Source organism: Schistocerca nitens, chromosome 1 (genome assembly GCF_023898315.1).
Source record: "Schistocerca nitens isolate TAMUIC-IGC-003100 chromosome 1, iqSchNite1.1, whole genome shotgun sequence".
Classification (NCBI taxonomy): Eukaryota; Metazoa; Arthropoda; class Insecta; order Orthoptera; family Acrididae; genus Schistocerca; species Schistocerca nitens.
Window position 1 is genome coordinate 239495545 of NC_064614.1, and position 23289 is coordinate 239518833.

At 43.0% G+C, this 23289-nt stretch overlaps 1 protein-coding gene across 1 annotated transcript in view; it reads right to left on the reverse strand.

The window, feature by feature from the left end:
* The window catches only part of LOC126235214 (phospholipase B1, membrane-associated-like), a 135510-nt gene that overhangs the window by 90506 nt on the left and 21715 nt on the right, over positions 1 to 23289 (reverse strand). The window contains exon 2 of the mRNA XM_049943947.1: positions 5790 to 6015. Within this exon, the coding sequence (XP_049799904.1) occupies positions 5790 to 6014 (225 nt within the window). The 5' untranslated portion in view covers position 6015. The remainder of the gene's footprint in view (positions 1 to 5789; positions 6016 to 23289) is intronic.

Genomic DNA, 23289 nt, shown 5'->3' on the forward strand with positions numbered 1-23289 from the left:
ACTGGTACGCTATGATGCGCCAGGTCGACGTTCGTAAGCCACCAGCCAGCAATGTGCGATCTTGAGTGACGTGACCTGTGCTTAGACATCTGATGCTACATTCCTTCCGAAAACTATCATGGACTTTCCGAACCCACTCCACCCACAATAGCTGCTGCATTGCCTTCCAAATATATACCGACACGCTATCGACACCTACATAGTTACTCCGCATCGCGGTGAGTATCCACTACCACTACTAACTATTCCCCTTCGTGTTCCACTCGCAGGTAGAGGGAGGGAAAAAGGCCATCTATATGCCTCCGTCTGAGCCTGATTTCTCGTATGTTATCTTCGTGGTACTTAAGCACAATGTATGTTGGCGGCAGTAGAATTGTTCGGCAGTTACCTTCAATTGCCGGTTCTCTAAATTTCTCAACATTGTTTTCGAAAAGAACGTCACCTTCCCTCCAGTGATTCCCATTTGCGTTGCCGAAAGCACCTCTACCTCTACATCTACATCTACGTGATTACTCTGCTATTCACAATAAAGTGCCTGGCAGAGGGTTCAATGAACCACCTTCAAGCTGACTCTCTACCGTTCCACTCTCGAACGGCACGCGGAAAAAACGAGCATTTAAATTTTTCCGTGCGAGCCCTGATTTCTCTTATTTTATCGTGATGATCATTTCTCTCTATGTAGGTGGGTGCCAACAGAATGTTTTCGCAATAGGAGGAGAAAACTGGTGATTGAAATTCCATGAGAAGATCCCGTCGCAACAAAAAACGCCTTTGTTTTAATGATTGCCACTCCAATTCACGTATCATGTCTGTGACATTATCTCCTCTATTTCGCGATGATACAAAACGAGCCTCCCTTCTTTGTACTTTTTCGATGTCATCCGTCAGTGCCACCAGACGCGGGTCCCACACCGCACAGCAATACTCCAGAATAGGGCGGATAAGCGTAGTGTAAGCAGTCTCTTTGGTAGACCTGTTGCACCTTCTAAGTGTTCTGCCAATGAATCACAGTCTTTGGTTTGCTCTACCCACAATATTATCTATGTAATCGTTATTTGTAATTGTAATTCCTAAGTATTTAGTTGAATTTACAGCCCTCAGATTTGTGTAACTTATCGCGTAATCGAAATTTAGCTGATTTCCTTTAGCACTCACGTCAATAACTTCACACTTTTCTTTATTCAGGGTCAATTGCCACTTTTCGCACCATACAGATATCTTATCTAAATCATTTTGCAAGTCGTTTTGATCATTTGATGACTTTACGTGACGGTAAATGACAGCATCATCAGCAAACAATCTAAGACGGCAACTCAGATTGTCCCCTATGCCGTTAATATAGATCAGGAACAATAGAGGGCCTATAACACTTCCTTGGGGAACGTCAGATATTACTTCTGTTTTACTCGATGACTTTCCGTCCATTACTACGAACTGTGACCTTTCTGACAGGAAATCACGAATCCAGTCGCACAACTGAGGCGATACTCCGTAGGCACGCAGAGTGGTTAGAAGACGCTTGTGAGGAACGGTGTCGAAAGCCTTCTGGAAACCTAAAAATATCGAATCAATTTGACATCCCCTGTCGATAGCACCTATTACCTCATGAGTATAAAGAGCCAGTTGTGTTTCACAAGAACGATATTTTCTGAATCCGTGCTGACTATATGTCAATGAATCGTTTTCTTCGAGGTGGTTCATAATGTTCGAAAACAGTATACGAGGGCAGTTCAATAAGTAATGCAACACATTTTTTTTCCGAAACAGGAGTTGTTTTATTCAGCATTGAAATACACCAGGTTATTCCCCAATCTTTTAGCTACACAACACTATTTTTCAGCGTAATCTCCATTCAATGCTACGGCCTTACGCCACCTTGAAATGAGGGCCTGTATGCCTGCACGGTACCATTCCACTGGTCGATGTCGGAGCCAACGTCGTACTGCATCAACAACTTCTTCATCATCCGCGTAGTGCGTCCCACGGATTGCGTCCTTCATTGGGCCAAACATATGGAAATCCGACGGTGCGAGATCGGGGCTGTAGGGTGCATGAGGAAGAACAGCCCACTGAAGTTTTGTGAGCTCCTCTCGGGTGCGAAGACTTGTGTGAGGTCTTGCGTTGTCATGAAGAAGGAGAAGTTCGTTCTGATTTTTGTACCTACGAACACGCTGAAGTCGTTTCTTCAATTTATGAAGAGTAGCACAATACACTTCAGAGTTGATCGTTTGACCATGGGGAAGGACATCGAACAGAATAACCCCTTCAGCGTCCCAGAAGACTGTAACAATGACTTTACCGGCTGAGGGTATGGCTTTAAACTTTTTCTTGGTAGAGGAGTGGGTGTGGCGCCACTCCATTGATTGCCGTTTTGTTTCAGGTTCGAAGTGATGAACCCATGTTTCATCGCCTGTAACAATCTTTGACAAGAAATTGTCACCCTCAGCCACATGACGAGCAAGCAATTCCGCACAGATGGTTCTCCTTTGCTCTTTATGGTGTTCGGTTAGACAACGAGGGACCCAGCGGGAACAAACCTTTGAATATCCCAACTGGTGAACAATTGTGACAGCACTACCAACAGAGATGTCAAGTTGAGCACTGAGTTGTTTGATGGTGATCCGTCGATCATCTCGAACGAGTGTGTTCGCACGCTCCGCCATTGCAGGAGTCACAGCTGTGCACGGCCGGCCCGCACGCGGGAGATCAGACAGTCTTGCTTGACCTTGCGGCGATGATGACACACGCTTTGCCCAACGACTCACCGTGCTTTTGTCCACTGCCAGATCACCGTAGACATTCTGCAAGCGCCTATGAATATCTGAGATGCCCTGGTTTTCCGCCAAAAGAAACTATCACTGCCCGTTGTTTGCAACGCACATCCGTTACAGACGCCATTTTAACAGCTCCGTACAGCGCTGCCACCTGTCGGAAGTCAATGAAACTATACGAGACGAAGCGGGAATGTTTGAAAATATTCCACAAGAAATTTCCGCTTTTTTCAACCAAAATTGCCCGAGAAAAAAAATGTGTTGCATTACTTATTGAACTGCCCTCGTATGTTGTAAAACCCTACTGCAATCTAGGGAGCAAAATAACGCATGAAGAAAGAAACAAGGCGATTATAAGAACCGTAGTAACACCAATAGGGTATAGAATTGTGTTACGGGAAGCAGTAGAGGACAAAAATTCTAGGGGAATGTAGAGAAAGGAATATACCTTCCATTGCGCCACAGGGAGTAGTAGAGGGCAAAACTCTTGGGAATGGCAGAGGAGGGGAACGTTGGAGGGCAAAAAGTCTAGGAGGAGGCAGAAAATGGAATATATCATCCACTGTGTTACGGAGAGCAGTAGAGGGCAAAAATTTTAAGAGAAGACAGAGAATGGAATATATACTTCTCAGTCAAGTAGCTCCTCAATTGCTCTGGACTAAGTGAAGCCCGCTTGCGAACACCGCACGGCAGACCCGGACAGTCAGCCATCTACGTGCCAGCCAAGTTCGACAATGCTTAACTTCGGTCATACAACGGGAATCGGCGTTACAACTACGGCGATGCTGCCGACTGGTCAACTTAGTCAAATTTAACAAATACATTTCTAGCACCAAAGGCTTTGTGATAATTATCTTCATTCTGACCAGTCGATTACCTCGAAGAAGACGGCCTATTGACAAACAGTCAATATGAGTTTAGAAAACATCGTTCCTGTGAAACACAACTAGCTCTTTATTCACATGAAGTGTGAAGTTCCATTGACTAGGGATTTCAGATCAATTCCGTATTTCTGGATTTCCGGAACGCTTTGGACACTGTACCACACAAGCGGCTCGTAGTGAAATTGCGTGCTTATGGAATATCGTCTCAGTTATGCGAATGGATTTGTGATTTCCTGTCAGAGAGGTCGCAGTCCGTAGTAATTGACGGAAGGTCATTGAGTAAAACAGAAATGATTTCTGGCGTTCTCCAAGGTAGTGTTATAGGTGCTTTGCTGTTCCTTACCTATATAAACAATTTTGGAGACAATCTGAGCACCCGTCTTCGGTTGTTTGCAGATGACGCTGTCGTTTGCCGACTAATAAAGTCATCAGAAGATCAAAACAAACTGCAAAACGATTTAGAAAAGATATCTGAACTTTGCGAAAAGTGACAGTTGACCCTAAATAACGAAAAGTGTGAGGTCATCCACATGAGTGCTAAAAGGAACTCGTTAAACGTCGGTTACACGATAAATCAGTCTAACCTATAAGCCGTAAAATCAACTAAATACCTAGGTATTACAATTACGAACAACTTAAATTGGAAAGATCCCATAGAAAATATTCCGGCGAAGGGTAACCAAAGACTGCGTTTTATTGGCAGGACACTTAGGAAATGTAACAGACCTACTAATCAGACTGCCTACACTACGCTTGTCCGTCCTCTTTTAGAATACTGCTGCTCGGTGTGGGATCCTTAACAGATAGGACTGACGCAGTACATCGAGAAGGTTCAAAGAAAGGCAGCACGTTTTGTACTATCGCGAAATATGGGAGAGAGTGTCACAGAAATGATACACGATTTAGGCTGGAAATTATTAAAAGAAAGGCTGTTTTCGTTGCGGCGGAATCTTATCACGAAATTCCAATCACCAGCTTTCTCCTCCGAATGCGAAAATATTTTATTGACACCGACTTACATAGGGAGGAACGATCACCTCGATAAAATAAGGGAAATCAGAGCTCGTACGGAAAGATATAGGTGTTTATGCTTTCCGCGCGATACGAGATTGGAATAATAGAGAATTGTGAAGGTGGTTCGATGAACCCTCTGCTAGACACTTTAATGTGATTTGCAGAGTACCCAAGTAGATGTAGATGATAATTCGTCGTCTATGGAGGGTGCGGCATCACAAGAGGAGAGCATTTCTTATCGAGCTGTTTGTAACCAGTAACCAAGCAGAGGTGTGAGCCGAAAAACAGACAAAAGGAAAAATTACCTCTCCACATATTTATTTGTAATACATTGCATGTTTTGAAACTAATGGTCAACTGACAGTTCCTGTAACAATCGTCGAACCTCTTTAGGCTTTCGCAATCTCTTTCTTTTTTTTCGATTTGTTGCTTTCCCGGTATCATTGCATTATCAAGAGATAATGCAAAATAATATACAGTAAATTACTTGTTTTGAAATGGTACCTGTCTCATTATTTATTTTGCCTTAATTTAATCGACTGCGATATGTTACGGGCATGTTTAACTGCAAAACCAAACCACTGTGGGCGTGCTCCTCGTTTTCCACTAAAATGCGACAACGTCAAGATTACACACACATTGAAAATTATCAAATAGTTAAAAAAAATGGCTCTGAGTACTATGGGACTTAACATCTGTGGTCATTAGTCCCCTAGAACTTAGAACTACTTAAACCTAACTAACCTAAGGACATCACACACATCCATGCCCGAGGCAGGATTCGAACCTGAGACCGTACCAGTCCCACAGTTCCGGAATGAGCGCCTAGAACCGCGAGACCACCGCGGCCGGCTATCAAATAGTTAATGTGAGATTGTTTTAGTGAATGTGGTTTCACTTGTCGGCTGTATAGAACGTCCGATGATGAGCAAAACACGGTCGAAGAGTACAGAAACAGATTCAATTAAACGAAATAATTCATATGTCCGGTAGCAGCACAAAACAAATAATTCGTGTGTAACTGTCAACACTACTTACACTTAGCAGCCCTGTGAGCAGGCTTAATTAAATAGATATTTAGCGTGCAGACAGAGGAACCACGCAGCTGCGCCATGCTTACGTTGAGCCGCCGGACGCGCTCGAAGTTTCTGGCTCGGTTGCTAGGCGCCAGCAGCAGAGTGCTGATCTCGCGGAAGCGCTCGTACAGCCAGACTTCCGCCAGGGCGCGCTGCCTCGCCGCGCTGCTCTGTTGCCCCTGCTGTTGCTGTTGCTTCTGTTGTTGTTGTTGTCCTACGGCGGTCACCGTGCAGCACAGGAGCACCACCAGCGGCGTTGCCAGTCGCATCCTGTGGAGGACACACTAGCTTCACCTGCTGTAGCTACACCTCACCCACCCACCTGCCCCGTTTGTGTGTGTGTGAATTTCTGAGGGACCAAACTGCTGAGGTCATCGGTCCCTAGACTTACACACTACTTAAACTAACTTATGTTAAGGACAACACACGCACCCATGCCCGATGGAGGACTCGAACCTCCGGTGGGACCAACCGCGCAGTCCGTGACTCAGCGCGGCTGCCCGGTTTACATTCTCGACTGAAACATGGTCGCGACATGGAAACTACACACATTAATATTTAGGATAACTTAAACATTCTGAAGAGATACTGAAATACGCCCTTGTCAAGTCATCTGTAAGAAAAGTTATGCGGGAAACGTCCATACGTACCGAACCATTTCACAGTTATCATATTTTCCACTATTTTTGATAACGTGGTATAGTGTAGAATCCTCCCAGAGTTTCTTATCAAGTCGGGCAAATATACCAAAATATGGTTAGCAAAGTTCTTCACATCACTATTGCAGGCAGGAAACATACCCCAAGAACTTAAACGTGCCAAGATAATTGCCCTCCTAAAGCCGGTAAACCGGGAAACCTTCCGCAAAACTACCGGCCCATTGCACTGTTTAGCACGGTATACAAACTTCTGGAACGAGTACTACTTAACAGGATCGGTCAGACAATACTCACGGCCATCCCAGTAGAACAAGCTGGCTTTCGAGCCCAACCGAAGCTGTGCAGACCAAGTCCTGGTTCTTACAACACATATTGAAGCAGGATTCCAAAAGAAATTAAAAACATCTGTGGCCTTCATCGACTTGTCAGCAGCCTATGATATCATCTGGAGACAAGGCCTACTCTATAAACTGATGAAACTAATTCCCTGTCTAAAAGTGACAAAGCTTATTGGTAACATGAGTGGAACAGAGGATTCCACGTCCTCATGGGAAACAGTCAGTAGCCAGAAATTCCTTCAAAATGGCTTACCTCAAGGCTCGGTACTAGCACCACTGCTTTTGAGCCTATACATTGCTGACATGCCAGAAACAGCTTGTATGAAATTTGGCTACGCTGATGACTGGGCTATTGCAACAAGGCACACCGATTTTGGTACAATGTAAGAAACCGTGTCATCCCATCTGTCTGCCCTGGCAGCATACTTCCGTAAATGGAGGCTTAGGCTTAACGCCACGAAATCAGAAGTAACTTGCTTCCACCTCAATAACAAGGAAGCCGACAGATCTCTGGAAGTATACCTTGACCTCACGCGCCTCAACCACAACAAGAAGCCAAGGTACCTAGGCGTCACGTCAGACAGAACCTTGTCATTTAAATCACACCTTACAAAAGCAGCTGTCAAGGTTATAACAAGAAACAACCTCATCCATAAACTCTGCGGAACCACCTGGGGATCAAGTGCAACAACTCTGAGGACATCTGCACTGAGCCTGGTATACTCGGCGGCGGAGTACTGTGCACCAGTATGGCTAAACAGTAGTCATGTGAACAAAGTCGATGTCGAACTGAACAATACTATGCGCATTATTTCAGGAACCGTGAGGACTACCCCTAACATACGGATACCTGTTCAAAAATGATTCAAATGGTTCTGAGCACTATGGGACTCAATATCTTAGGTCATAAGTCCCCTAGAACTTAGAACTACTTAAACCTAACTAACCTAAGGACATCACACACACCCATGCCCGAGGCAGGATTCGAACCTGCGACCGTAGCAGTCCCGCGGTTCCGGACTGCAGCGCCAGAACCGCTAGACCACCGCGGCCGGCACGGATACCTGTCTTGAGTCATATACCACCCCCAAAAATACGACGAGAAGCAGCCTTGGTCAGGGAATACAACAAGATCGAAGCAAACCCTGAACTACCGGTACACATCGATATACCTGATCTGAGTACCAAAAGGCTTCGTTCAAGACATCCTCCGCTTGCTCTCGACTGCCTCACTGGGTCTGACATCAACTCTTGGAGAAGAGAATGGCTCCAGAATGCCCCAACAACTTGCCACCTAACGCCTTGTATTACCGAGGCAGTTCCTGGGTTTGATCAGCCGCGCAAGGACTGGGCATGGAAGATGTGCTGACTCACTCTTCAAATGGGGACTGCTGTCTTCGCCAGCATGTGACTGCGGCGCGCGTAAGCATACCATCCAACACATCAGAGAAGAATGCAGTGCTAGAGTGTTCAATGGGGACTTTGTAGAATTCCCCGTGGCATCACAAAAATCCATCGAATATATACAAGGACTTGATGTTTGTCGGGGAATATACGTAATTTTATGTAACGTAGAATAACATGATCCAATACTGAAATGTACTTAAATGCCATACGCTAAATAAATAAATAAATAAGTGTAGAAAATATCTTACATGAGCAACAATAGTATCTTAAGTAAATCACAGGATTTAATAATATCTGAACAACTGGGGAACGCCATTCATACATACATTAACCAAATTTTGCAAGCCATAAATAACAACAGAGTATTTCTGTGATCTACACGAGACATTTGACTGTGTGATTCACGTTAGCCTCCTAAATAAAGTAAGGAAACAAACATTGGAAAATGTCGTATCTAGCCAAACGAATGCAGGAAGGTGAACTTAAAAATTCAACCAATGTAAGCAGGGGAGATTCTTCTGACTGAGGAGAGAACACAAAGGGTTCCACAAGGTTCAACCTCAGGCCCACCATATCTCATATCTGAACTATCTTCCATCTAACATGTGGCAGGCAGAATTAGTTCTTGTTAAAGATTTTGTAACTATATTTCACCTAACATACAGCAGGCAGAATGAGTTCTTCTTCAAGATTGTGTTGTAATCAGCAAAACACACCTACAGCAACAGAAGAAATGGTAAATAGCATGCTTAAAGGTGTTATTGAGTGGTTTTCTGCAAATGATCTCAATTTCAAATTTAAAAAGACAACATATTCAGTGTTGTACATCTAACCGTACTACGCCAATGACAAATGTAACACACAGTGAGGAAATAACAACTACAGCCTATACTTAAAAAATAGTTATCCACATACAGCAGGATTTAACCTGATAAACATACATCTGAAGTCGTAAAACAGCACAGTTGAGCCACATTGTACGTAAGATAATAACAAATCTTGAGGAGAGGTAAATCATTTGTACATAATAATAAATATAGAAGAGAGATAAATCATTAAGTTAACATATTTTTCGTATAGTCATTCAATAATGTCTCATGCAATAATGCTCAAGGTTTAATCCATCTTTAAAGGAAAGAGTTTTCATTACTCAAAAACGTGCTGCATGAATAACATGTGATGCTCACCAGGATCGTCATGTAGGCAAATCCATATTTAAGGACTTGACATTCCGATCACCTTTGCACACTATATGTATTCCTTCATGACATATATTACAGATAATATACTAAAAAAAATGCACATTGTTACAATACCAAGAGGTCAAAAACAAAGTTCATTATTCCATACTGAGGTGGACTTTAGCATAAAAATGGCTGTAAAATGCTGCCACTCACTTTTAGTTACGAAATGTCAGGTTTATATAAACGATCAAAGTCAGATGATTTCTGACTTTGTAAAAATTGAAAATGTCCCAAGGCTGAAATCTATATCGCGTAATAAAGCACATCATATAGTAAATGACGCTTGTATCTGTCCATGATTCCCGGTACTTCTTATGGTCTCTAAGGATGCAGTATAGTGTGGAGCCCCTCATTTTAATACGTTTCTTCTCTAATATTCGTATTATATTTTCAAGCTGGTACGCTCGAGGAGAGAACCATTTTAGAGAACGTTCAGTGACTATTTCTATAGAGCAGACAGTGACACCGCCAATATGACATGACATCCCGGACAAACAAGAGACCAACATAGCGACTTTGGAGTTCTGGAGCCTCTTCTCGAAGATTTCACTCTGAGCGACACAATTAGAGACCAAGCTACTGCATAGCATCTCTACCATGGCAATTCCTGGAATGGGTGGGGCCACCTTGTGTCTCGATGTTGTGCCGTGTACTTCTCCTAACTACAGATGTGTCCGTTATAGAAAACTAAATGTTACTTGAGCTGCAAAGGATCGCCTCCACTAGACATTTTTTTTCAATATTTATATTTATTTACTGATTTTTTCGTCACTTTTCTAATTGTTTGATGCAGCCCGCCACGAATTCCTCTCCTGCTGGTACCTCTTCATCACAGAGTACCACTTGTAACATACATCCTCAATTATTTGTTTTGTGTATTCCTATCTCTGTCTTCTCCTACAGTTTTTACCCTCTGTAGCATTTTTACCCTCTGTAGCACCGTCTAATATCATGGAGATTGTTCCCTGATCAACCTGTCACTTCTTCTTGTCAGTGCTATCCATGTGTTCCTTCTCCGCCGGTTATGCGGAGAACATCATTCCTCATCTTAACACCCCACCTAATTTGTAACATCCTTTTGTAGCACCACATCTCAAATGCTTCGATTCTCTTCTGTTCTAGTTTCCTCACTGTTCTTGTTTCACTACCATACAATTCTGTGCTCCGAACTCACATTCGCAGAAGCTTCTTCCTCAAATTAAGGCCAATGTTTGATACCAGTAGATTTCTCTTCGCTAGGAATGTCCTATTGCCAGTGTTAGTATGTTTTTTACATCCTTCTTGCTCCGTCCGTCAAGGGTTACTTTGCTTCCAAGGTAGCAGAATTCCTTAGTTTCTCTACTTCGTGATCACTAATTTTAATCTTAAGTTTCTCGCAATCCTCATACCTGCTATATCTTTTTTGTTTTGTCTTTTTTCCACTTTACATTCGATCCACATTCCGTACTCATTACACTGTTCATTCCATCCAACAGATCCTACAATTCTTCGCTTCCACTGATGATAACAATGTCCTCAGCGAATGATATCATTGATTTCCTTTCAGAGTGAATTTTAATCCCACTCTTGAACATTTCTTTTATTGCCGTCTTTGCTCTTCCTATGTTTAGACTGAACAGTAAAGGCGAAAGACTATATCTCCACCTTACACGTTTCTTAATCCTAGCACTTCGTTACTGTTCCGTCTTGGATTTCGAGGTCGACAGATCCAATGAACGTGTCTTCATCCATTATCAAGTGCAACGTAAGAACGGCCTCCTTGGTGCTTTTACCTCTATTAAAGCGAAACTGCTCATCATTTGACAGATCCTCAATTTTCTTTTCCATTCATCTGCAGCTTAGATGCACGAGCTGTTAAACTGATTGTGCCTCAGTTCTCGCTCTTATCTGCGCTTCCCCAGTGTCATAGATTCTACTCACTAATGTGAATAGTAGTTTGGTTGCCGCTTCCCCTTAACGATTTTAGAAATTCAGATGGAATGTTATCTATCTCTTCTGCCTTATTTCATCACAAGTCTTCCTGAACTCTTTTAATCCTGTTTACTAGATCCCCTACATCTTCCTTATCGGTTCCAATTTCATCTCTCGCGTCATCACATTAATCCTCCCCTCATAGAGACCTTCAATCTACTCCTTCCATCTGTACGGTCTATCCTCCGTGTTTAACAGTGGAATTCGTACACCTTTTAATTTCACCCGACGTTGTTTCGACTTTTCTATATGCTGCGTCAGTTCTCCTCCCACCATTTCTTTTTCGATTCCTCACATCGTTCCTGCAGCCTATTCGCTATGGCTGCCCGGCACTCCCTATGTATTTAATTCGTAAGTGATTTATATTGCAGTATTCCAGTCTTTCTCCGTACACTTTTGTACTTCCTTCTATCGTTGATCAACTGAAATATTTCTTCTGTTACGCAACGTTTCTTCGCAGCCACTTTCCTTGTACTTACGTTTCTCTGTCTACCATCCGTGCTTACATTTTGTAGAGGTGCTCACTATATAACTAAACGGCCTACTGTGATATTCCTTATCGCAATACCCAAATCCTTAGCAGCCGGCCGGAGTGGCCGATCGGTTCTAGGCGCTTCAGTGTGGCACCGCGCGACCGCTACGGTCACAGGTTCCAATCCTGCCTAGGGCATGGATGTGTGTGATGTCCTTAGGTTAGTTAGATTTAAGAAGTTCTCAGTTCTACAGGACTGACGACCTCAGCTGTTAAGTCCGATCGTGCTCAGAGCCATTTCAACCAAATCCTTTGTTGTTGTTGTTGTGGTCTTCAGTCCTGAGACTGGTTTGATGCAGCTCTCCATGCTACTCTATCCTGTGCAAGCTTCTTCATCTCCCAGTACCTACTGCAACCTACATCCTTCTGAATCTGCTTAGTGTATTCATCTCTTGGTCTCCCTCTACGATTTTTACCCTCCACGCTGCCCTCCAATGCTAAATTTGTGATCCCTTGATGCCTCAAAACATGTCCTACCAACCGATCCCTTCTTCCAGTCAAGTTGTGCCACAAACTTCTCTTCTCCCCAATCCTATTCAATACCTCCTCATTAGTTACGTGATCTACCCACCTTATCTTCAGCACTCTTCTGTAGTACCACATTTCAAAAGCTTCTATTCTCTTCTTGTCCAAACTGGTTATCGTCCATGTTTCACTTCCTTACATGGCTATACTCCATACAAATACTTTCAGAAACGACTTCCTGACACTTAAATCTATACTCGATGTTAACAAATTTCTCTTCTTCAGAAACGATTTCCTTGCCATTGCCAGTCTACATTTTATATCCTCTCTACTTCGACCATCATCAGTTATTTTGCTCCCTAAATAGCAAAACTCTTTTACTACTTTAAGTGTCTCATTTCCTAATCTAATTCCCTCAGCATCACCCGATTTAATTTGACTACATTCCATTATCCTCGTTTTGCTTTTGTTGATGTTCATCTTATATCCTCCTTTCAAGACACTGTCCATTCCGTTCAACTGCTCTTCCAAGTCCTTTGCGGTCTCTGACAGAATTACAATGTCATCGGCGAACCACAAAGTTTTTACTTCTTCTCCATGAATTTTAATACCTACTCCGAATTTTTCTTTTGTTTCCTTTACTGCTTGCTCAATATACAGATTGAATAACATCGGGGAGAGGCTACAACCCTGTCTCACTCCTTTCCCAACCACTGCTTCCCTTTCATGCCCCTCGACTCTTATAACTGCCATCTGGTTTCTGTACAAATTGTAAATATCCTTTATTCAAATGTGTCTCAAATTCCCTCAGTTCTTGAGTATCCCAATTCCTTCCATACTGATGAATCTGTCGTTCTGTTCTTCATCATTACTAAATTGTGATCTGAGCGTATATCTGCTCCTGGGTACGCCTTTCAACTCACTTTCAGATTTTGGAATCTCTGTCTGGTCATGATGTAATTCGGCTGCAGTCTGTTTCTAGTATATGTCCTCCTCGTACGATTCTTGAAGACGGCCTTCGCTATTACCATCAGATACTTAGTCTGAACTCAATTAGATTTTCTTCTATCTTTTTCCAACTACCTAGCCCGTATTTCCCGGTGACCATTTCTTCTATTCGTTTCCTCAGAACGGCGTTCCAGTCGCCCATGATTATTAGGTCTTCATATCCCTGAATTACTCTTTCAATATCCTTATACATTTCCTCTATCTCTTTAGCTTCTGCTGGAGACGTTGTCATTTATACATGGACTATCGTCGTCGGCTTTTGTTTGCTGTCGAGTCTGAGGAGAACAACCCTATCACAGAACTCTTTCACTCTCTGACTTACTTTCCGCGTTACTCGCGGTTTACCATTTTCTGCTGCTGTTGGTACTACCCTATATTCATAATTATTAGGAAAATGTACCAGAATAGATGCTTATAACAACTAATCTTTATTCGCGGGAGAGTGTTTCGGCATTTATCACCATTGTCAGGTTCTGCGAATACAATTTTCCTGACACCGTGTATAAATGTGAATGTCAGTTATATTAAAGTACCTGTATTATACTCGCGCCTAGAATGATTTGATGTTCATATTACGTCGTTAATGGATGTCTTATGAGTGTCACTCTTTTGATAAGATGCCAAATGACTGGTTCATCGTATTCGGATATTTTCGTAGTGGCGAACATAATTTTATTGAAAGGTGGTTGTTGGTTCTAAAAGCTTGTTGAATATTTGTGGCTTTAAAGTGCTTTGAATTTGTTGGTACATATCTTATTTTTTGTTTAGATGATGTTTCTCGAGTTAGGCATATCTCGGTGTGTACTGTGCTGAGCTTTGCTGTTCTACACTTGTTATGTAATTTTCTGATTATGTTCGGATTAAAGTCATTGTACAGGCTATATAACGAAGTGTGTTAAGTTCTTTTTGAATTGCTGGTTTTTCTAGTGGTAGAATGTATAAATGCCAGTTTATGCGAGATACTGGACGACTGGAATTGGCATTTATAATGTTATCAGAACGTCCGAATACGGTAACCTAGGTATACATAAATTCACACGTAGCAGCTATAATAGCTTTTACATTGGCCAAACAGAAATTTTAATGTCAGATATAAGGAAAACATTTAGAGACAGCGAGAACAACCAGTCGAGCTTCTTCATTTGAAAAATCAAAACCACACTGATGGTAAAATCGAAAATACAAAAATGGCTCTAAGCACTATGGGACTGAGGTCATCAGTCCTCTAGACTTAGAACTACTTAAACCTAACTAACCTAAGGACATCACACACAACCATGTCCGAGGCAGGATTCGAGCCTGCGACCGTAGCAGCAGCGCGGTTCCGGAGTGAAACGTCTAGAACCGCTCGGCCACAGCGACCGGCCTCGAAAATACAATCGAGTTTCTTTTCACATTTCGAAATTCAAAACCATACTGCTAATGAAATCGAAAATACACTCCAGATTCTGCACAGCATATCAAAAGGTTTTGCAATGAACGTTCTTGAAGAATAGGAAATCTATATAAACACTAGAAAATACTCACAAGGAACAGTAAACGACAGTACAGAGTTTAGACTTTTATAACACGATAAAGGATAAACCAGAAGCAACATACGCAACATCCAAAAAGAAAGTGAAGTAATTTAATTAATAAAATAATATCGCTGTTTATCTGCATAATCTTTGTAAACATCTAACGTCGTATGAGTTGAACTGTCAGACTGCTGTCAAACCATAATTAACGTATTTTAAATACATTTACGTCATTTACCATCTCATCAAAACCGTGGCAGTTACAAGACATAGCACTAACGACGTAATATGGACGTCACCTGAATCTAGACGTGATGACATTCACATTAGTATACGTTCCCACCAAAATTGCATTCTCAGGTAGTTGACAATGGCGATATATGCCGAAACAGCGCGTCATGAATAAAGATTAGTTATTATAAGTAGCTATTCTGATGCGTCTTTCTAATAATCATATCATTATGTGACATGTATAATGTTGCTGGCCCTAAAGAAGAAAGATCACCCTATATTCGTCGGACCACAAATCCTTATCTTCTTCACATTTCACTTTCCTGATGCCCAATGTAATCAGACAAGTCTCTTCATTTCCCTTTTTAGATTTTCTATCTCTCCTATTACGTTAAAACTTCTGACATTCCATGCTCCGACTCGTAGAGTGTTATCCCGTAGTTCATTATTCCATCTTTCTCTCATGGTCACATACCTCTTGGCAGTCCCTGCTACTGATGCGAATGGGGTCTAGTGCAGAATCTATTGCCAGTTTTGTAACTGCTGCAGCCCCGACAGTGCCTTCGGCATGTCCCATATTTGGCCCGGTACTTGGCGATGACTTTTCAGCCCTTGGTATTACGGTTACTGGCGGAGACCCACCTTCTTGTCGCCGCATCTCGTGCTTTGCTGTCCGCTGTCCGTACCTCCAAGTACACTTCACCACTTTAGAAATCTCGGCCGCCTCCTCTAACTCGGACAACGCCCTGCGTTGACCACCTGCGGCGCCGGAGGTTTCGTGACTGCTGTCCCCTGGTCAGGGCACCCGTTATTGGTTAGCGTTTAGCCCACTGACTTCCTTGCGTCCGGCGCCGCCCCAGGTCAACTCTGAGGGGTGCTACCTGTTGCACACGCGCCGTCAAAAGCGCCCTCTTTAAGCATTCGAGCCAGAGCAGCACCTTCGACGCCTTCTGGGCGGGACAGTAAGAAAGACACGCCTCAAATTTCAAATTCATAGCACACTCACTTAAACCTAGTTTTTGAAACGTTGTAATCCCTCTTTCCTGGGTTACTTTTCGTCTATCTTCTGCCTAATTCGGTTTTATCTCGACCGAGGGCAGCGCCGTTTACGCAGATATGTCAGTGCTAACAGACAAGAAAACTGCTTGAAATAACCGTAGAAATCACTGGGGTATGTACGACAAACGTATCCGTAAGGCCAGTGCTCCTGAATTTGGGCCGGCCGCGGTGGTCTAGCGGTTCTGGCGCTGCAGTCCGGAACCGCGGAACTGCTGCGGTCGCAGGTTCGAATCCTGCCTCGGGCATGGGTGTGTGTGATGTCCTTAGGTTAGTTAGGTTTAAGTAGTTCTAAGTTCTAGGGGACTTATGACCTAAGATGTTGAGTCCCATAGTGCTCAGAGCCATTTGAACCATTTTGAACCTAAATTTGGCGTTAATAGGATATGGCAGAAGACAACCGACGCGAAAGTCTTTGCTAACAGCACAACGCCACCTGCAGAGTTTCTCCTGGACATGTGGCCATATCGAATGCGCCGTAGACGACTTAAAAACCGTGGCCTGGTCGGATGAGTCCAGATTTCTGTTGGTAAGAACTGATGGCAGGTATAATTGCGTAGGCTTCCGCGGCCAGAGTCAGTCGACATAAAAGTTTTCTGCGTTTGGTACCGTGTCATAATGTAAAAACTACTGCTGCTGGAGAAAAACCAACGTTTCGACCACGATTACAGCGGCCTTCTGGGTCTAATGGTGCGTTCTAGCTATGCAGTGTCCTTTATATTTTGTTGTTAGTGTTCACTGCGCATGCCATTACGTCAGAATTTTAAAAAGGTAGTTAGTATCATTGGTCACTTAAGGAAGAAGGAGAGGCAACTTTATTTTCATAGGTTATTGAGGTGGAGGGAGAACGTGACCTCTGTTGTCTATTGGCTCTTGTGTTATGTGCCATGACTGGTGGTCACCGTCGAATGAGAAGTTGGCTGCTGTTTACCAACTGCTGGTCATCGGCTGCGCGGCGGCAGTTACTTTCCGATAGTGCTCGTGCCTGGTGTTGACAGTGCGGTCTGTTGGGCTTTGATTTCTGGCAGCCAAGATGGGGCAAGCCTGAGTCCATCCTCCCCGTTCATGTTGTTAGGGTGTTTCAGTATGGCCTCTCTGATTTTGCGTTTCTTCATAATTGGCTGCTTGGCCAATACACAGGCTTCGCTGAATTTTATTTGTTTTCCGCAGTCTCGGTGATGTTCTGCCACTGCGGATTTGTTGTGTTGCCCTAGATGAATATAACGCTCGTGTTCCCGAATGCGCGTTGCTATTGGCCTACCAGTCTCGCAGATGTATGCCTCTCTACATTAGTATTTCACCTTGTAAACGCCTGCAGTGTGTAATGCATCCACCTTGACCTTAGTGGAGCCTAGCACGTTCTGGATCCTACGACCACTATAGAAGACAGGCTGCACCCCAGCGCGGCGAAGGTGTTTGCCTATTCGGTCAGTGACGTTTTTCACATAGGGTAAGCACACTGTTGGCTGCAGTTTGTCTATTCCCTGCTTATCTTTCTTGCTTGTGTTCGTCGACAAGGCTGTGTTTATCGACTTATGGCTGTAGCCATTGGCTAGAAACGTTGTGTGTAACCTTTTAAGCTCAGATGTGATGTTTTGAGCATCACTTAGGCGCTGCGCACGGATAGCCAAACAGCGGATGACAGAGTTCTTTTGCGCTGGGTGGTGGTAGGATTGGGCGTGTAGATACCTGTCTGTATGTGTAGGCTTGCAATATACTCTGTGCCCCAGTGTGCCCTCCATTCTCGTGTACACTTCGACGTCTACAAATGGTATAGCATCATTCTTTTCTACTTCCAGCGTGAACTGTATGTTTCCGTGCATATTGTTCAAATACTCGTGAAACTTGTGTAGCTCCGTTTCACCATGAGGCCATATAGCGAACGTGTCGTCCACGTATCTGAACCAGCAACGTGGGCGTAAAGGAGCCGTTGCTTCAAAGGCTTCCATGAATGTGTCGGCTGCCAGCGGAGATAGGGGAAACACCATTGCTACGCCGTCTGTCTGCTCGTAGTATTTTCCTTGCCATTTGAAGTACGTTGAAGTCAGGCACAACTCAACCAGGTCGCATATATCTGGCGGGACATGCTCCTGAAGGATGCGGAGAGTTTCATCTACTGGCACGTTCGTAAATAGTGATTTCACGTCAAAGCTGACCATGATGTCCGTAGGTAAAATTGTTCCTCCCTTTAGGCGTTCTATAAAGTGTGTCGAGTTCTTCACGTAATAGTCCGTCTTGCCAACTAGACGTCTTAGTTTGCAGGCTACGTACTTTGTCAAATTGTAAGTAGGCGAATTGATCCCATTCCCTATTGGCCTCAAAGGACAACTTTCCTTATGTATGTTTGGAACACCGTAAATTCTAGGAGAGAGTGGTACTCTGGGAATAAGACCCCTTGGCTGTGTCAGCGTCAATTCTCGAGTCCTTAATCGCGGCCTGCTTCTTTCGAAATATCTTCGCCGTAGGGTCCGCCCTTAGTTCTTTGTAGATGAGATCATTTAATAATTCTTTCATCTTGTCTTCGTACTGCAAGGTGTCTAAGATGACAGTAGCATTGCCTTTGTCTGCTGTTAATATCACAATTTCGTCGTTGTTCTTCAGTTCCCTGATAGCTTAATATTTCGGCACGGAACTTACAATGACTTGAGTCCAATCCACGTCGAGATTGCTGCACTACGCCGTACAAGAGGAGGTCTGGCATGATATTAGGAGGTATTCTTTGACTTTTGTCACTTCACTGTACATGTATATATAATATACGGATCTTCTATCACTAGCTTAGACGTATTTTCTATCAGCAGCTTGGAAACATCGCAAGAAGAGTTTTCGAGGTCCTGTAGGATAGTCGTCCGACCAGCGACGGGGCCTAGCTGCAAGAAGCTGCAGTTCGTCACCACGAACCCTCGCAAGGTGCGACCCAGCCGTAAGATCCTACCAAGAGTCAAGTTATGATATCATAAAAGCCCGATTTCTCAACTTAAATTACAACTGAAAGAAAATAAGAACTGGTTTGGTGACAGACTTGCAAGTGGCAACCGCTATTCGGGTATGGGAATTTGCTGTGTGCAAACAGTGTCAAGAATCTGAACTAGTTACGATGAAATTTTCTCGGATGGCGCGCTCATAGTAGGGCGCTACCAGACGTCTGCGTGCACAACCGAATAAAGTGGTACACATGATTCAAAATGGTCGCAGTACAGGACGAAGGTCGTCCGTAAGTGACTTAAAAAGAATTAAAAAGCGTTACGGTGAAACGTAGCACTTTCCTACGGCAGTTGGCAGCTGCCAATTGGCGGTGTGCCCAACGGCAGTACAAATATGTCGGCACTCCGAGAAGCAGTGCTCGCCTGTACGCACGCGGGCCACCGTCAGTAATTAACAACTATCCAGTGAGTTCGACGTGCCATTTAAAATATTTTTGTAGCTTAGACCATCGTCTACTACATATTCAACGGTTAAGTACAGGAAGGACCAGTGTGAGAAACAAGTGTATCATAACGTTGAGTACATATTACTATCTGTGTTAACGTCTGCAGTTACGTAGTGCTAGCGAACAAAGAAACAATCATGTCATTTGCGGAGAAAGATATGATGGATGGATTTGCGCACGCGGTATTAGAACTATGCACGTTTACGCAACATGACCACAAAATAAATGAACGTTTTATACTATATGAAAACAAACACACACACACAAGGATAAGTCACGAACATGAAGGTCGAATAAAAGATAGATTTTTAAGCATGGAAGGGAAATGTTCGAATTTAAATCGCAAATAAATGGGAGGAAGGATCGTTTAAAACGAAAATTAGATGTGGGTTTTAATCACGTACCAGAGGTAGATGAACGGCTGGAGATAGTAGAAGATACGTTTGACAGGAAATTGAGCTATATACATGCAACGAACGCCACACAGGATGATCTGCTTAAGAAGGAAAACAGCTTGGAGTAAGAAGATAGAAAAAATAATTTACAGAAAGTAACAAATTAACACACAAATACAACCCAGAATACAGAAGTAAACTTGCGATTAATAACACGCGTACTAATCCTAATGGCAGTACAAAAGCTTCAGCAGATCCACCTTTTAATATGTTACTTACGGGAATGCAAGCGATCTCGCCCGACTCGGAAGATCGGAAGAGACAAATAGTAACACAGAAATAACGCAAGTATCGGCAAACTGAATTCTAATTATGTACATCAAGGGTAAAGAAAAAACAGCGTTGTTGATTTAAATAAAGGTGTCTGAGTTTAACATACATGAAGGTTTTTTCGCTGTGTTGAGTAGGGGATTAATCCATAAGTTTCCGATGTTTTCCCCATCTGGTGATGTATACCTGGTGATTTTTTTAAAAAAATCGTCCAAATGAATATTACCCGAAACGAGGAAATACAATTTATCGTTGGTCATTTGGTAAGAAACGCGGCACAATCGCTTATGCTCAAATTAGATGAGTTGTGAGCCTAGGGCGACATTCAAAGCGAATTTAAATCGAAGTATTGGAGCGACAGAGCTCAGAAGAAATTACGTTTAGGGTTATTAGGGTTCAGGCAGTATAAGAGTAGTAACTGTAAAGGCTGCTGAGACTCTGTCGAGCACCAGTTAAATAAAGGTAAGTATCTAGACGACCCTGTTACGGAAGAATATTTGCTGTAGGTAATTATAAGTCGCTTACCTTGGCGATTAAGGGAGCTCCTTGGCAGAGATTGGGGAAAAGCTAATAGACTTTTAGACCACCTTGAACAATTAGACATTATAGAAACTCAATCTGAGCCGTGGCATACTAATAGTAATGTACCCAAATCTAGTAATGGTAATCAAAATTATAACAATAACTGAGGACCAACAAATGTAAGAGCTGAAATAACGAACAGAGAAATACGTGATGCAGACAGTAGTGGAACGGTAATACCTTGAATCATAATGACACCAACAATTAAAGAGAATTCCGACTTACATCATCCAACAGTACTAGCTATAATAATACGGAAGGGGGAAACTAGAGAGCTTGCGGGGAAGGGCTCAGTCCTCAGAAGCTGTTGAAAACGAGCCGTAGCTCTTGCATCCTAATTTGATATCAGGAAGGGTATATCAGAAGAATTATTACAAGGTAAGGAGCAAGATACGAGAAGAAATTTACAACCGAAATTGGATGGAATGGTTGATACAATTCCAGTGACCACTACTGCGTGTTTTAGTAGTATAGGTTGTGTTAAGGATCAATACTTACTAGAACAGTACAGTACGTTGTACATGTTCTCTAAACTACTCAAAAAAGGGTATATATAGTGAGACTTACAGGATCAACAGGTAAAGAAATGTCTACAGATGTACTGATGAAATTTACTCTCCAAGATAATGCCTGTGAATAATTAGTGCTTTTAGTACCGAGATAAAATGTATCGATACTTACAGGAACAATCTGGTTATTTGAACAAAGAGTGATATTATATTTTATTGAGAGTGTTTACTAACGTTTCCTTATGGGACAGATGAGACAAGAGTAACATTATATTTTGGTGCAATGGTTCTGCGGTTATGCTCAGTAATACAGAGAACTGAAATAATTGTTATAACAGACCACTAGTTGCTGTCCGAAAACCAGATGAGTCGGTATGGTTAATACCAATGCAAGGACAGTTAACAAGGCATAGAATGAGAATCCGATACGCCTCCCATCAATGAAGCTTTACAGCAGAAAAGTATGTAAGCAAGCTGGATGTAACTTGTGCCTACTGGTACATGAAGTTACCCTCCAAAGTCCAGAAAATACTCTACGTTTCTACTCGGAGATAGAACCTATCACTTCAAAATACTACCATTAGGGCTCAATATCTCACTATTCATATTTAATTGAGGTTTGGGTAAAACAACAGGTGAGGAACTGAGTGAAGAGTTCTATGTGGACGAAATTGTAGTCATTTTCAGAAATTGGATTGAACACCTTCAAATGTTAAACCTACATTTTATAAACTGTATTTACAAGAAAAAACTATTAATCTTTCAAAATCGCAGTTCTGTCGTAGTGAAGTTAAATACTGAAGGTATAAAACCAGACCAACATACATTAGATGCTACACTGAAGAGCCAAAGAAACTGGTACACCTGCCTTTTATAGTGTAGGGCCGCCAGAGCACACGGAAGTGCCATAGCACGAAATGGCATGGACTCGCCTAATGTCTGAAGTAGTGCTGGCGAGAACTGACATCATGAATCCTGCAGGGTGGTGCATAAATCAGTAAGAGTACGAGGGGATGGAGATCTCTTCTGAACAGCACGTTGCATGGCATCAAATATGTTCAATACCGTTCATGTCTGTGAAGTTTGGTGGTCATCAGAAGTGTTTAAACACAGAATAGTGTTCCTTAGAGCTACTATGCAGCAATTCTGGACGTGTAGGGTGTCGCATTGTCCTGCTGAAATTGCCCAAGTCCGTCGAAGTGCACAATGGATATACGCGGTTGATCAGACAGGATGACAAAGTGCGTGTCACCTGTCAGAGTCGTATCTAGACGTGTCAGGGTCCCATATCACTCCAACTGCACACGCCCCACACCATTATAGAGCCTCTACCAGCTTGAACAGTCTCCTGGTGACATGCAGGATCCGTGGATTCATGGGGTTGTTTCCACATCCGCACACTTCCATCCGCTTGATACAATTTGAAACGAAACTCGTCCTAGAAGGCAACATGTTTCCAGTCATCAACGGTCCAGCGTTGGCGTTGGAGGGCCCACGCGAGGCGTAAAGCTTTGTTTCGTGCAGTCATCAAGGGTACAGAAGTGGGACTTCGACTCTGAAAGCCCACATTGATTATGTTTCGTTGAATGGTTCACACCCTGACACTTATTGATGGCCAATCACTGAAATCTGAAGCAATTTTCGGAAAGGTTGCAATTATGTCACGTTGAACGGATCTCTTCAGTCGTCGTTGGTCCCGTTCTTGCACGATCTTTCTCCGGCCGCAGCGACGTCGGAGATTTGATGTTTTACCGGATTCCTGATATTCATGGTACACTCGTGAAATGGTCGTAAGGGGAAAACTCCCACATCGCTACCTGGGAAGTGCTGTGTTCTATCGCTCGTGCCTCGACTACAACACTACGTTCAG